The following is a 15,636-nucleotide window of genomic DNA, read 5'->3' as shown; positions in this document are numbered from 1 at the left end:
AGAATAGAAGAGCAGCAACCTCCTTTATGTAGACTCCTAGCCAGTAGACTGGTTTCTTATACAATGTGTCTGGACCTTCTACAAAGATCAGACTTGTAATTCTCACTAATATCTTGCCCCAATATTGCCTGCTCCCGGGAAAGCCCTTACATATTTGTTGACAGATACACTAAGTATGATAAACTCAAAGTAATCCTCACCTTCTGAACTGACAGATACTGAGAAAAACTTTGTAAATGGTAGGATCGAGCAAGTCCAGGAGCACCGTACATTTTCAGAGAAGATAGATACTACCCCGTCAAAGTCCTAAGTAACCACACATTCTTAGTTGTGGGTGGAAGGAAGCCATCAGCGTAGAGTGCAAAAAGCAATACGTCTCTGTATTTGTTTCTTCTCTATGATTTCTATTTCGTTAAAAAAAAAAAATACTGGACTGAACATGACCATCTACTTTGTATTCCAAAGAACAGAGAATTCATTCAAACTGAATCCACTTCTGGGTCCCATGCGTTTACACTCATTTCCACCACAAGAGGGCAGCCATCTCTAAAAAACAACAGTCCTGCTCTTCAGAGAAATTGGGCCAAACTTCAGGAAAGTTCCTGGGAAAGGCTTTTAGCAGTACCTCTCGGGTTGCATGCCCTACAAAAAAGAAGCTGCCAGGCACCACCAAGGTGGAGTAACTGTCCAGGGGCATCCATTTTACCTCAGAGCCTTGATTACTAAGGATATCATAAATGGCCAAGCTCTCTCTTCTGGTGTTCCAGAAGGCCCAAAGCTGCAAGGCATTGTTCATGTCGTCACCAAAGGTTTCATTTTCATCTTTTCTTGGGGTGGGTCCAACAGCTGTCAGCTTTCTCTTCCTCATTAAAGGCAACTTTCTGATTTAAATCTCATATAGGTTTGGAATTTTTGCTTTGCTCCTTAAGCCTCCCCGATGACAGAAGCAATTGTTAATTTCTCCATTAAACTTGATAGGGAAGGAAATGGTTTCAGAAGAGATCAGCACTTTTGACTTACATGTCTGAGTGGAGTGTTTTATTGCCTTCTTGTTTGGTGTCTCATGATTCAGAGTGACAACTTCTACAACACGTATTAAAAAGGAATACAGTAGCTGATTGCAGATCGCTGAATCTATCCCTTCCTTTTCTTTAGTTTTCCTTGTAGACAGCCTTCCTTCAAAATACCTTATTTGACCTTTACAGCTCTAGAAACAGCCAGGGCCTAATTTCCCTCTGTGGGTTGCTAATCCGATTTAGGTGAGCGGAACCTAGAGTTATTTTAGCTCCCCAACTGAAAAGCTAATACACATGGATAATAGATTATTAAAGCCCCTGCTTCTGGTTTTTCTCTGTCTTTGCTTTGTAAACTTGAAAGATCTGGTTCAGACCTGATGTTATCAAATGTTCTGTCCATAGCTTTGGGGGTCGAGTTGGCAGCCAGGTGGTGTGGTCTGTCCTAAGGCTCCAGAAATGTAGGGAGAAGTGGAAAGAGTTCAAAAAGAATCCTGGTTCAGCAGCTTTGGGGACATTCCAGCTGAGGGAGGAAAGTGGCTTGGCCTCAGCCAGAGCCTTCTGGAGACCTAGTGGAGAGGATCAGGCAGAAAACTCAAAGGTCTCAATCCCTAATTGTCTTGTTACCTGGGGTAGGTAGATGTGGGAGGGGACATAAATAGCCCAAGTATTGAAGTGATTCCTTCTATAAAGAGAACTTCTATTAAGTTCCATTGCCCTCTCACATGGACAGACAGACAGACAGACACACACACACATACACACCACTGGAAGGGACATCCACTTTACCTGTGTATATCTATGTACAGAAACCCGTACCTTCATTTTTATAATTTACACAAATGAATATATGCGTTTTTATTACATTCATTTATTTGAATATATACATATAAATATCTGCACATGGGTGCATGTAAATGTATGAATATTTATAAAATGTAATAATGCTCTCAGATGTGTATCGGCTATTTCTCGACATTTTCTTCTCACCATTCAAAACACAGAAGCGTTTGGTCCCATCTTTGCCAAAATGTCTGACGACTTGTACGTTCTTTTCTTCTTTTAATATTCTCTTACCTAAAAACTTCAAACTCAAGTTGAATCTTGGCCCAGTGGGGGAATTCTGAGGCGAGCGGACCCTGGATTTGCCCTAGACTCAGGCAGCTGTGGGCGAGGATCCAGGTCCTGGGGGTCGGCTTCACACTCAACCGGGACGCGACCCCTTAGCGGCCGCGCGCTCGCCCCGCCCCGCTCCACCGCGGCCGCCCCGCAGGGCGCGCCGTCCACACCCCTGCGCGCTGCTCCCGCCCGCCCGGGGATCCCCGGCGCGCTGCGCCTCCGAGGGGGAGGTGTTCGGCCACGGCCGGGAGGGAGCCGGCAGGCGGCGTCTCCTTTAAAAGCCGCGAGCGCCGCGCCACGGCGCCTCCGTCGTCGCCGCCGGAGTCCTCGCCCTGCCGCGCAGAGCCCGGCTCGCACTGCGCCCGCCGCTGCGCTTCCCACAGCCCGCCCGGGATTGGCAGCCCGGGACATAGCCTCCCCAGCCGACACCGGCCACCGGACGCCCTCGAGGCGAGCGACGCGAGGATCACCCGCGGCTTCGAGGGACCCATACGACACGGATAGGAGCTCTGAACTGTGCGCGCCTGGCGCTGTGGACTCGGCTGTCCGGGAGAAGCTGGAGTCGCAGACCGACGCTAAGAGCCGGGAGTCCGGAGCACAGTCTTACCCTCAATGCCCGGCCACTCGGACCAGGGAGTGAGCGCCCAAGGCGAGCAGGCGGAAGAGTGAGCGGACCCCAGGCTGCCACAAAAGACACTTGGCCCGAGGGCTCGGAGCGCGAGGTCACTCGGTTTGGCAGCCCGGGACGCGCGGCTAGACTGTCTCGAGAATGAGCCCCAGGACGCCGGGGCGCCGCAGCCGTGCGGGCTCCGCTGGCGAGCGCTGATGGGGGTGCGCCAGAGTCAGGCTGAGGGATGCGGAGTGGCGGCCCGCCCGCCACCCAGATCTTCACAGCGCCCTTGCCCGGACCTGGCGTCGCCCACGATGGCTGTCCCAAGCCATGGGTCGCGGCCCAGCTAACGCAGAACGTCCGACCCTCGCCCGGCGAGTCTCGGAGCCGGCCCCGCGCCCCGCCAGTGCTGGTCCCTGAGGACGACGACAGCAGCAGCCTTGCCCCAGCCTTCCCTTCCCGTCCCTGCCCCGCACTCCTCCCCCTGCTTGAGGCTGTGTGTCAGCACTTGGCTGGAGACTTCTTGAACTTGCCGGGAGAGTGACTTGGGCTCCCCACTTCGCGCCGGTGTCCTCGCCCGGCGGATCCAGTCTTGCCGCCTCCAACTCGGTCACCTCTCTGTTCCTCGACCGGCTGGGCCCACCCCAAGACACGGACGGTTCCCCACGGGGAGAACACCCGGAGAAGGAGGAGGCGAAGAAAGGCAACCGAAGCCCAGTCGCTGCTCCAGGTCTCTCGGACAGAGCTTTTTCCATGTGGAGACTCTCTCAATGGACGTGCCCCCTAGTGCTTCTTAGACGGACTGCGGTCTCCTAAAGGTAGAGGACACGGGCCCGGACCCGGGGCTGGCGGGTGACACCGCTTCCCGCCCGGCGGCGCTGGGCGCCTCGGAGGACCGGTGGAGTGGACGTAAACATACCCTCTCCCGGTGCACGTGCAGTGGATCCCTAGAGGGGTCGGGCATTACAAACCCCAGATCCCTCTGCCTTGTCTATCTGGCCTGTGACCTTCCGCAGCCCGTTCCTTCTCCCCAATTTTCGATACATTATCAGGGCTGTTTTGGGCTTTAAAAGAAAAAAAAAAGCAGAAATCCACTTAGAGCGTATGGCCGGTGGATTTCACTAGTTCAGTGCGAGCATTACTCCAAGCCGTAGAGATCCTTGGCTGTCCGTAAGAACTAGGTCCCATTTAGGAAGTTACTAAAAGTTGGGGTTCTCTGTGTGTGTTTACTGACTGTGCGGATGTGTCACAGCTTACACGTGCATTCATAGACACTATCTATTTAGGTAATTGCAGGAAGGTGCATGGATTTTTTGACTGCACAGGGGTCTGGGAAAGGGGACAGGGTGGCCTGTGGATCAACTTTGAAGTTAGGGGCGTAGGCCACAACTTGCAAGTGGCGTCATTAGTTAGTAATCTTGAGTTTAGCGCTTACTGAATCTACAAGTTTGATATGTTCGTCTACCAGGAAGTTTTTCTATACAGCGCCTCTAAGGAAGTCACTTGTGCATTTGTGCAAATGACTGTTAATGTGCAAATGAGCGCTGCACAGTATAGTTTTGTAAGGGATGCAGTGTCCAACCAACCTGTAGCTTCTCAGCTTCCTGACACCGGCATTACTTACTAGTGTCACAAGCAAGGGGACAGACGGTCATTGATTTTTACTGGGAGTTAAGACCAAACCCCATGTGAGAAGTCTGGCTGGGCCTCGGGGGTCCTCTATCCTCTTGATCATCCAGGCTGTAGCCGGCGAGCATGACATGCCAGGAGGGTATGGAGAAGGCCAGCGAGCCCTATGGGAGCCGGGGCCGCGGGGGCGGGCGGAGGACTGGGCGGGGAACGTGGGTGACTCACGTCGGCCCTGTCCGCAGGTCGACCATGGTGGCCGGGACCCGCTGTCTTCTAGTGTTGCTGCTTCCCCAGGTCCTCCTGGGCGGCGCGGCCGGCCTCATTCCGGAGCTGGGCCGCAAGAAGTTCGCCGCGGCATCCGGCCGCCCCCTGTCCCGGCCTTCGGACGACGTCCTCAGCGAGTTTGAGTTGAGGCTGCTCAGCATGTTTGGCCTGAAGCAGAGACCCACCCCCAGCAAGGACGTCGTGGTGCCCCCCTATATGCTAGACCTGTACCGCCGGCACTCGGGCCAGCCAGGAGCGCCCGCCCCAGACCACCGGCTGGAGAGGGCAGCCAGCCGCGCCAACACCGTGCGCAGCTTCCATCACGAAGGTGAGCGGGCGGCGGGCGGCGGGGCGGGGACTGCGGGCGGAGACTCAGCGGGCAGCCTGGGCCTCCGCTAGCACAGTGGACGGCCCTTCGGCTTCTGTACCGTCCCCTCCGTGGCCCTGAGCCAGGGATTCCCCACTGGTGAGTCCGCACCCTTTCCTGGCAGGTAGCCAGAAGACAGACTCCTCCCCCTAGAACTGGAGGGAAATCGGAGTGATGGGGAAGAGGGTGAGAGACTGGCTAGCCCCTAGTCAGCTCAGAGTGCGAGAATGCCACAGAAGGCAGAGAGTTGGGGCTCCTTCTGTGTTCACGCTGGAGTTTTAAGTTAGGCAGAGTCAAGGGCAGCAAGTTCAGAGATAGTATTAACAAATCAAATCCAGGGCCCCAAAGCATTCAACTTTACTATTCATCTGGGCCTAGTATGAAAGATTTTTGAATCCCTATCTAATCCCCGTGGGAGATCAATTCCACAATCCCATCATATTGTTTCCACAATGACCTTCGGTTCTTGTGCTTTTAAATCTTAAGTCTCCAAGTGGAGACAGGGCAAGCCTTCAGATAAAAGCTTTTCCTCCCACTGCCTGCTACCTTCTTAGGCAATCAATGGGATTTTTAAAAATATGATATGAATATGATTTCCCAAGGTACAATAATGTTGTTTATTTCAGCAGAAAGAAATTTAGGGGCTGGAAAGGCTGTAGAGGTCTAGTGAAGTCTCTTGTACTGATGTTCTTAGAGCAGTTAGTAAAAAACAAAATCATGCCCCAGTTGAAGTCTGTGTGTGTCGCTTTAAATGTGCTTTTGGCTTACTGCATTCTCAATAGAATATCAGTTCCTTCAAGTTCTAGGAGAATTCAGAGTTGTCTGTCAGTGAGCTGCAATTTATAGAACAGTGGGGAGCTAGGAGAGAAGTTCCCTTTTTAAAGTTTCGCTTTGCTTTGCTGAGAGGATAACTTTTAAGTAGAAATCTATGCTCTGAAATGGTAGCCCAACCCCCATCCCCAATAAGGGATGACTCAGACTTTGAGAAGTCTGGTTGATAATAGGAAAAAGTCCCACAGGCAGGTGACATAGCAAGAGGTGTATCTTCCTTGAGGTGGCCAATGGTTATGAAGGGCATTGGAAACCCATCCCTTTCAAACGGGTGCCTAGGGTTTTCTGGGAGCAAAGTTCAATATTGAAAGATAGTAAGACCACATTCTGCTCCTCAGGGTATGCCCATGGAAAGCAGGGAGGTTCAGGTGTGTTCACCCCACCTCAGGTGATTCTGGGCTAAGGTAATCTCTCTGGGTTAATATTCACTGAAAAGTTTTTGTAGATCAAAACAGACAAACAAACAAACAAACAGACCACTGACCAGCACAGCTGTTTTTCTCACTCTGGAGATGTAGCAGGAGAACCATTTATTTATTTTTATTTGTTTATTAGTCTTTTCTAAGGTGAAAATTGTTCTTTACCTGTAAAAATGGAGGTATTTTATCTTTATCTTAACTAAACTAAAAGAATCATTTAAGTCAATTAAAGCTCAAAAGTCAAACTGAATGAAAGGTTCAGCAATAAACTCTACATATTCTCACTCTTCCTTTCAAAGTGGCTTGATTAAAAACACAGGCAAAGCACTGTCTGTGTGTCTTATTTTCAAACTTAGTGAGCTTCAGTTCATAAGAAAAAAATTGTACTTTTAAAAGTGATTTTTTTTCTGGTGTAAAACTGTATAGAAGTTATCGACTTGCTTAAAACAAACTTGCACTGACTTTATATCTTGGTGCAGTGAGATGTCATTTTTACCGTAAATTTCAGGAAAATCATTTCTTTTTGATCATGGAACACATGGCATTTGGGAAGACTGTTCACATCGTTGAGTAACCTAGAGTTTGGTTTTTCGAAACATCCTTGTGCCACTAGGAAACCTTGATAAGCCATATGTTACTTGATAGATTTCTTCCTTAGTGCTAGAAGGTGGTTTAGTGAGCACGACAAGACAGAGCATACCTTGGTAGTCTTTCAGCTGGTGGCAGATTCTTCCAGACAAAATCTCCTGTTGAACATGAAGACCATTTTACCATAGATTTTATCCAGGATAGCCTAGGCTTTGCTGAATCCCCACCCTCCAACCCCACTCTAAGGTCACTGAAGACCTTCTCCAACTGGCTGCCACTGGAAAACAGCTTGACAGTGCTTGACTCTATTGACCCTACAGAGACTTCTCCTTTAGTGACTGGCAGATCATATACAGAAGGATCTCATGCTTGCTCTTCTGATTATGGAGAACACAGTCTTTCTTTTTCTTTATGGAATAAACAAACTATGTGGCCCTATGACTAAAGTTTTCAAAGAGGGAGAGATCCTGTTGGCAGAAGTGCAACTGCCCAGAAAAGAGCCACGTGTTAAGGCATTTCAGGGTACAACTCTGTCTTGTGATGAAGAAAGCATGGTCCATCCAAAATTCCAGCATGGGGTTGGATGCAGACATCCAGGAATGCTCCTGTCTACTTCTGGCTGTTGCAGTGTGATTACAAAGACCCTGGGGGAGGGGAAGGGTTGCTCAGTTTGCAGAAGTTCCTTGCTACTGATGTTCTCAGTGTCTCTTGTTTGTCAGGGGAGCCTTTGAATCTCTCTTAACTCCTCTCCAAACTGCTTTTGTCCTCTCTACCTGTGCCTTGGGGCATTTCACTTGGTCATTAGAGAATCCCTCCTGGGCCTGCAGGTCCCCCTGTAGGACCTATGCTCAACAGAACAAGGACCTAATCAGGTTAGTGGTGACTACCAGACCCTGCTTTCCTTCCCTGCCACTTCCTTTGTTGTCTTAAAAATTAAACCTTAATTCTGTGTGTTTAAACTTTTTCTTTCTTCCTCTTTGGCATGTCATTTACTTTATCCTGTAGAAAATCACAGTGTGACCCAAAGCTCCTTGAATCTTGTTGCAGCGTGAGATGCAGCTGCTGATCTGGAATAGCCTTAGGCTTGTTGTTGTTTGGATGGAGGAATGTTTTCTGTCCAAAAAGTGTTGCAAAATCCTCCAAGCTTAATGATAACTTTTGAAATGAAACTCACTCTACTTTAGGGCAAACAAGTAGCCACAGAGAGCAGAATCTAAACAAGGTCTGGTGTCCTATTTGGCTGTGTCCCTTCAATTTCTGTTCATTTAGCTCTGTCTGCATCTAAAGGGTACTAGGCAATACGTTGTGATCTTCAGGGCAGAACTCATTCTGTTGGTATCAGGTACCAATTCCTAGTAATTTGGATGGTTGCTTGGGATTTTATTTCTCTCCTACATTAGATAATACCTTCTAATGGCTAGAACTTGAGCATTACAGTACACACAAGTTAACAGTTCTGTGACCTAAGAGAAGTCACATAACTTCTCTGAATTCTCAACTGTTTCATCCACAAAATGAGAAAATCATGGTTCCCTCTTAATGTGCTTCTTGTAAGAGAGTTCATAGAAAGGTAATGGCACCATATTTGGCAGAAAGGAAGTGGGGGGAGAAAGAAGAAGAAGGAGGAGGAGGAGGAGGAAGAGGAGGAGGAGGGGAAAAGGAAGAAGAAGAAGAAGAAGAAGGAGGAGGAGGAGGAGGAGATGAAGAAGAGCAAGCAAGCAAACATACATAGAAGCTAATGTTTTGTGGTGACATTTTTATTTCATATTATTCCTTTTTCTAGGAGGTGGCCCTGGCCATATCTTTTGGGTTATTTTGAGGTAGAGAAATAATCAACATAGTGTAGAACAATAAATCCAGGCTTTGTTTCTAGAAGAGACTAGAATGACATGGCTGCCCCACTTCCCTTTCCTGCAGTTTGTTAAGAGTTAGGAGACTGATACTCAGGTTGGAGACAGGTCAGAATCCTGAAATCACTTAGCAAGTTCAGCTGATTCAACAAGGGATATTTACAGAGAATTAACAGCTATTCCGGCCTCCAAAAAGTGTACATTACCTACTCTGTATTTTCAGAACCCCAGGCTTGCTGTGATAATTTGTAGAGGTCTTTTCCTATAATTTTCTTTATTTAAAAGAGATTTTCAATTTCCCACCCTCAAGAAGAGGTTGAAACTTGTCCCTTGAAGTAGAAAAGGTGTAGTGTGTCCTGACACTGGGGAATTGGCTTCCTATGTTGAGGTCTTCTGTAAATTCTTGACTTCTCTGTATAATTTCAATGAACAGTCATGTTTGATATCTTGGTATAAAGGATGGGGTAAGCTCTTCCAAGGCTTAGGCTTGTGGAAATGCTACTGGAAGGCTAGAGATGGGTCTTTCCTTTGTCATTGGTCTTAGGAAGTATATTGTTCTCTTCTGTGAAGGCCACTTATTCTGCCTTGAGAATACTTCTGACCTCCAGAGTGATAGGCCACAGAAACTGACTGTTTCTATGTTTCCAGTTGAAAGATGACAATTACATATGGCCAAAACTTGGCTTTATTTCTTGGAAAAATATTATTTTCTTACTTCAATGACCTTTCTCCATTATTTATTGTAGGAATGGCCTCTTCCCTTTTTTCCTCTTATCTTGTGTGTGTCTGTATGCATGTGTGTGTGCTTATGATTGTTAATTTTCCTTGGTTTGTTTGTGGATTGGGATTCCAGGATTGTGTTGCTATTGTGATTTTTTTGAGCCCTGTTGTTGACTGTTGTAGCAATTTGTGGAAGGCCCTGGGTAATTGACCTTTATAGTCTGTCTGTACAGGAAATAATGTGCACATCACTGTGCCAAAGTCAGGAGATGCCAGTGTGATTTGCTGTGATTAGGGTCTAGGGGATGTTGCTACTGTTTTATATTTTCTGTTGAGGAAGTGCCTTAGGCAGAAACATTAAGGGACACCAGAATGACAACGAAAGGCTTTTTATAAAAGAAGCTAAATACAGTCCTTCATACTTTCTAGGAATGTCCCTGCCCTAAAGTACCATTAGCTGATAGTGGAGTTCAAAACATAAATGACTCCCCAAAATTATCGCCAAGAACCTTTTGGCAAGCAGATGCAAGAGGACTATGAATGAATCAGCTTGCCCCGGCAGTCTTCATGTCCAAATAGAAGAGCTTTAGAAGACTCCCCTTTAAGTCCCTGGCTAGCTCTAGCTTATCGTAGCCTGAATCCTTATGTGTTGGCCAAAACTAAGGCTTCTTGTATAAAAAGTGCTTTACAAGTCTACTCCTTCATCAACATACTCTTAAATATGTGAAACATCCTTTTAAACCTTGACACTGTGTGGTCCATAAGTACTCAGCATCCCTTGCCTAAGAGCTTAGTGGAAATGTAGGACCACAGGCCTCTTCCCAGACCAACTGATGTGCAGGCTGAAGTCTAAGAACTGCTGTATCAACACAGAGGTTATTTTGAGTGAGGATGAGATGGATAAGAGAGAACAGGAAGTAGGAAGTGATTTCCCCTGAAGTTCTTTATTGTTAATTGCTACAGCGACCTAGTGCCACCCCATACCTTTCTGAAGAACTATATCCCGGTGAATGCCTTTGTCTTTAGGGTTCTGAGCAAAATGGTAGGGTGTGCTTTGCAAAATGTCATCATTGATGTTGAATTTCAGAGTCTTTAATTAAGGGGCTGAAATCTGGATATTGAGATTTGTAAATCATCTAAATTGTAGAGTAATGTTTGCAAATGCCGTTTAAGGAATTGACATTAAAGCTCGTTTTCTTAGTTAAGAAATGCAGTAATTTCCTCAACTCCTCAGTCATTAGCCCTCTACTAACTACAGTGCTGACTTTTTCCCCCTTAAAGTCTGTGAATTCCAAAGAACTGTTTCACTATTTCCTCCATTATTATAGCTACCTACAAGCTATGTTCATATATTGGATTAAAAGCATAGCAATTACAAAGTTAATGTGGTCATATAGAAAAGAGAAAAGAGACTTTAATTTTTTTTTTATAGTATTAAGCAGTAAATCCAGGGCCATGGACAGGGCGGCAGACACTGTATCTCTAGGCCTGACATTTTTAATTTCTGGCTGCAAATTTTTATGTAGTTTAACTTAAACCATGCATTGAAGTTTTAAATGCTCATAAGGAATTAAGTTACCACATTGGCTCTCTAACCAAATGCTTTTCCTTTTTCTCTCCATGTTGATCAAACTAGAAGCCATGGAAGAGCTTCCAGAAATGAGTGGGAAAACGTCCCGACGCTTCTTCTTCAATTTAAGTTCTGTCCCCACTGATGAGTTTCTCACATCTGCAGAACTCCAGATTTTTCGGGAACAGATGCAGGAAGCTTTGGGAAACAGTAGTTTCCAGCACCGAATTAATATTTATGAAATTATAAAGCCTGCAACAGCCAGCTTGAAATTTCCTGTGACCAGACTGTTGGACACCAGGCTAGTGAATCAGAACACAAGTCAGTGGGAGAGCTTCGATGTCACCCCAGCTGTGATGCGGTGGACTGCACAGGGACACACCAACCATGGGTTTGTGGTGGAAGTGGCCCACTTGGAGGAGAAGCCAGGTGTCTCCAAGAGACATGTGAGGATTAGCAGGTCTTTGCACCAAGATGAACACAGCTGGTCACAGATAAGGCCACTGCTAGTGACTTTTGGCCATGATGGAAAAGGACATCCACTCCACAAACGAGAAAAGCGTCAAGCCAAACACAAACAGCGGAAGCGCCTCAAGTCCAGCTGCAAGAGACACCCTTTGTATGTGGACTTCAGTGATGTGGGATGGAATGACTGGATCGTGGCCCCTCCGGGCTATCATGCCTTTTATTGCCATGGGGAATGTCCTTTTCCCCTGGCCGATCACCTGAACTCCACTAACCATGCCATAGTGCAGACTCTGGTGAACTCTGTGAATTCCAAAATCCCTAAGGCGTGCTGTGTCCCCACTGAGCTCAGCGCAATCTCCATGTTATACCTAGATGAAAATGAAAAGGTTGTGTTAAAAAATTATCAGGACATGGTTGTGGAGGGTTGCGGGTGTCGTTAGCACAGTAAGGATAAATAAATAAATATATATATATATATATATTTTAGAAAAAGAAAACACCCTACTCCCCCTGTCCCCCCAAAAAACCAGCTGACACTTTAATATTTCCCAATGAAGACTTTATTTATGGAATGGAATGGAAAAAGAAACACAGCTATTTTGAAAATATATTTATATCTACGAAAAGAAGTTGGGAAAACAAATATTTTAATCAGAGAATTATTCCTTAAAGATTTAAAATGTATTTAGTTGTACATTTTATATGGGTTCAACTCCAGCACATGAAGTATAATGGTCAGAGTTATTTTGTATTTATTTACTATTATAACCACTTTTTAGGAAAAAAATAGTTAATTTGTATTTATATGTAATCAGAAGAAATATCGGGTTTGTATATAATTTTCAAAAATAATTGTAGTTGTTTTTCAGTTGTGTGTATTTAAGATGCAAAGTCTACATGGAAGGTTACTGAGCAAAGTGCTTGCACATTTGCTGTCTGTTGTCTGCAGCACTACTGTTAAAGTTCACAAGTTCAAGTCCAAAAAAAAAAAATGGATAATCCACTCTGCTGACTTTCAAGATTATTATATTATTCAATTCTCAGGAATGTTGCAGAGTGGTTGTCCAGTCCGTGAGAACTTTCATTCTTATTAGGGGGAATATTTGGATAAGAACCAGACATTACTGATCTGACAGAAAAGCTCTCGCCGACCTCCCTGCAGAATGAACAAAGCAGGACCAGGGAAAATAATTAGGAAAACTGTGACCATGTCAGGAAGTGATAATGGCATCTTGTTCTTTCTTAAACCTATCCCTTCCAGGGGGGCTGATCTGGCCAAAGTACTAAATAAATTATAATATTTCTTCTTTATTAACATTGTAGTCATATATATGTACAATTGATTATCTTATGGCCCTCATTAAGAAGTGGAAATTGACTTGTATTTTGTGTTTACCCTATCAGCAAGCTCTTTCTTCTCCAAAGCACCCAATTTTCTACATTTGCCTGACACGCAGCAAAATTGAGCATGTGTTTCCTGCCTACACCCTGTTCTCTGACCTATCAGCTTGCTTTTCTTTCCAGGGATATGTGTTTGAACATATTTCTCCAAATGTTAAACCCGTTTCAGATAATAAATATCAAAATTCTGGCATTTCATCCTATAAAACCTAATCCGTGAGAGCAAATGGTGTGTTTGTATTTACAGTGTCTACCTGTGTTTGCATTTTCATTTCTGAGGCGAATGATGTTGAGGTTGGGAGTTGGGGAGACACGACTTAAATGGTTGGCGAATTCCAAGCAAACCCCATTTGGACCAAAGGACTTACCAATGAGTTAATAGTTTTCATAAACTGGGGTGGTGGCAGTTGAGGGGGTGGGGGGGACAAGTGACAGAAAGCTGATGCCTAAATCAAAGCAAAGCTTACAGAACCCAAGGTAAAGTTCCAGAGATAATATCCCATTCAACAGAGGCCACAGTGCCAAAAAAATTAGAGAGTGTCTGTGATCAGCTCTGCAGCACATCTGCCAATTGGCCAGATGCCCAAATGGAATGAAGTCAGATGAGGCTCTGGAGAGTGAGCCTTCAGCAATGGCAGAGCTTCTGTGCTCAGGTTGGAAGCAAAACCTAGGCAGGGCTTTGTGGCTATGTTTGCAGATTGGGGAATCCACAGTGCTAGGTCCCGGCAGTGTTTCAGGTCAGTTTCCAGAGTGTGTGTCCCGTAATCCTCCATCATGGGTGAAGCCCAGTTCTCACCTCCTTTCCCGACTCGAACCTTAGAACGGACTTGGAAAGCAGTGTGCTCATGATGGGACAGACTGTTATAATTACATTGTTCCCAAGGATCTTCATGCGACGACCTCGAAGCACACTTAACGTTTGGAAAGCTTGAGGTTCTGAAGATCTTGTTTTAAATGAATACCCTGGTTAACTTTTAAAGTGTTCTTTATCCCTTTCGCCAGTTGCTTTGGCTCAAGTAGAAATCATTAGACACAAGGATGGAGAGCCTTGTCCTCCTTGTCCTTCAGGCATTCTCTACGGTCTCTTGCTTGCTGTGGGCACTGGTAGCAAACTACAGTCTTTACATCTTAAAAAAGAATGAACCACATATTTGCATCTGTAAGTCCTCCAGATAGGAGTGCAGTTATTCTACAAGGATTCCATCCACTACATGTTTTCTGCCTCATTGGTTTTGATTTTCTTGGCTAAAATTACTTGTAGAACAGCAGCTCCCATGTGATATACATGTATATACATATATGCATATAGTGTGTAAATGTTCTATTTTATGCATATATATATATGTGAAGATTATATGTTGCATATGTAGATGGCAGCACTTCTGATTTCCATTTAGGTTCAGAGACGTCACAATAAATGGAGCTATGCCATTGGTATATACCCTAAGTGGTTCAGGTGTTCCCTCTATTTTTTGAGGAGGGAGAAAATTCATCTGTACAATCAAAAGTGAGTCAAATCACTTAGCAAATTTCTATTCACTTGCCTTGCTGTTAGGATACTGATTCATTGGGTGGTAACATGCTGAGCCCCTCCCTACTTTGGGATTGAAAGGCCAAAAGAACAGAGCTTTGCAGTAAGGAATGGCTATAGCATGTGTGGGAGGAGGGACGTATAGATCAGCATATATGGGCAACCTGAGTCAGAACTGCCTGCATTCTTCCTTTTCTGTTTTATGTCTTGGAGGGGAAGGGACAGGTAGGGTGGGATTGGGGGCAGAGCACACACATCTACTTGGGTAAATTGCATTTCCTCTTCTCCTTCACCTCGCCATCATATCTTAGAGTCTTATGACATCCTCTAGGGCAGAATTTTCTCACGAGCTCCCTGCCCTACAAACTTCAAAGTGAACTTCTAACTAACTTGAAGGGCCAACGTTCTAAATAAAACTTCTTAGACTTTAGTGTGCACCTCAGTCATCAGTAATGCCTCAAGGAAAGCAAAATGCTTGATGTGTGTACAGCCCATGTGGTGGAGTCATGCTACCTTATGATTCCTGTCCCAGTGGTCTGGGTGGGGCCCGAGGTCCTGAATTTCTAATGAGCTACCAGGTGACACCCTGACTCCCTGTGCCAGAGGACTGCAGTTAGAGTAGCAAGGTTGTGTGGACTGTTCTTTCAATCATCGCTACAGAAGCGGGCTCAAATACAGCCCCTTCGTGTGTAAAAGCCGCGTGTAAATGAAAAGAAACAAAACACAAAGCTGTGTGGCATGGCATCTGAACACAGTGCCCTGCAGATTATTTTTTTTCAAAGACATTCTTTTCCCCAACAAGATGACTTACAATGCTGTGTTCTAGCCACTCTTAGACATGAAAACACTTGGTTGCTTATCTTGTAAAATCTGCTCCTCTTGCTTGCTTGGGCATGCTGCAGTCAGTTTAGTCAAATACGTGTCAGTACATCTATATGCATGGGGGAGCAGGTGCAAGTCCTTAAAACTGTACTTTCCAAACCTTTAACACTTAAGTCAGGGTGCTGAGCTGATCCTGTGTGATGTTAGCGCCAAGCATCTGAGTTAAAGGTTTCTCTTTGAAGGCAGCGGGGAGATGTCATACGGTTGAAGCATTTGTTTATACTAAAATGATGCTTGACTCTTTTTTTTTTCTAAGTTATAAGACAGTACACTATATAACTTCATTGAGCCTAAAGGGTGGCATAAGACTCCAAAGCTCGTGTTTTTGAGGTCTGATCTAATGGAAGTTGGAATTTTCTGCAGTTGGTTTGGGA

At 45.5% G+C, this 15,636-nt stretch overlaps 1 protein-coding gene across 1 annotated transcript; it reads left to right on the top strand.

Annotated features, from left to right (window-relative positions):
- The first annotated feature begins 2,367 nt into the window (after positions 1 to 2,367).
- Bmp2 (bone morphogenetic protein 2) lies at positions 2,368 to 13,076 on the top strand. The gene is made up of 3 exons (XM_028754753.1): positions 2,368 to 3,560; positions 4,614 to 4,963; positions 11,047 to 13,076. Exons 2-3 carry the CDS (start codon positions 4,621 to 4,623, stop codon positions 11,886 to 11,888), a joined length of 1,185 nt encoding a protein of 394 aa, XP_028610586.1. The 5' UTR covers positions 2,368 to 3,560; positions 4,614 to 4,620; the 3' UTR covers positions 11,889 to 13,076.
- Positions 13,077 to 15,636: the final 2,560 nt, after the last annotated feature.

Source organism: Grammomys surdaster, unplaced genomic scaffold, assembly GCF_004785775.1.
Source record: "Grammomys surdaster isolate TR1022 unplaced genomic scaffold, NIH_TR_1.0 129, whole genome shotgun sequence".
Classification (NCBI taxonomy): Eukaryota; Metazoa; Chordata; class Mammalia; order Rodentia; family Muridae; genus Grammomys; species Grammomys surdaster.
Note: the sequence above shows the minus strand (reverse complement) of the source record. Positions and strands in the feature narration are given on the sequence as shown.

What these genes read in the sequence shown, in the direction of transcription:
- Bmp2 (XM_028754753.1), top strand. Translation starts at nt 4,621, where the DNA reads ATGGTGGCCGGGACCCGCTGTCTTCTAGTGTTGCTGCTTCCCCAGGTC. An exon ending in GCGCAGCTTCCATCACGAAG is followed by an intron (nt 4,964 to 11,046) that starts GTGAGCGGGCGG and finishes TGATCAAACTAG; the next exon opens with AAGCCATGGAAGAGCTTCCA.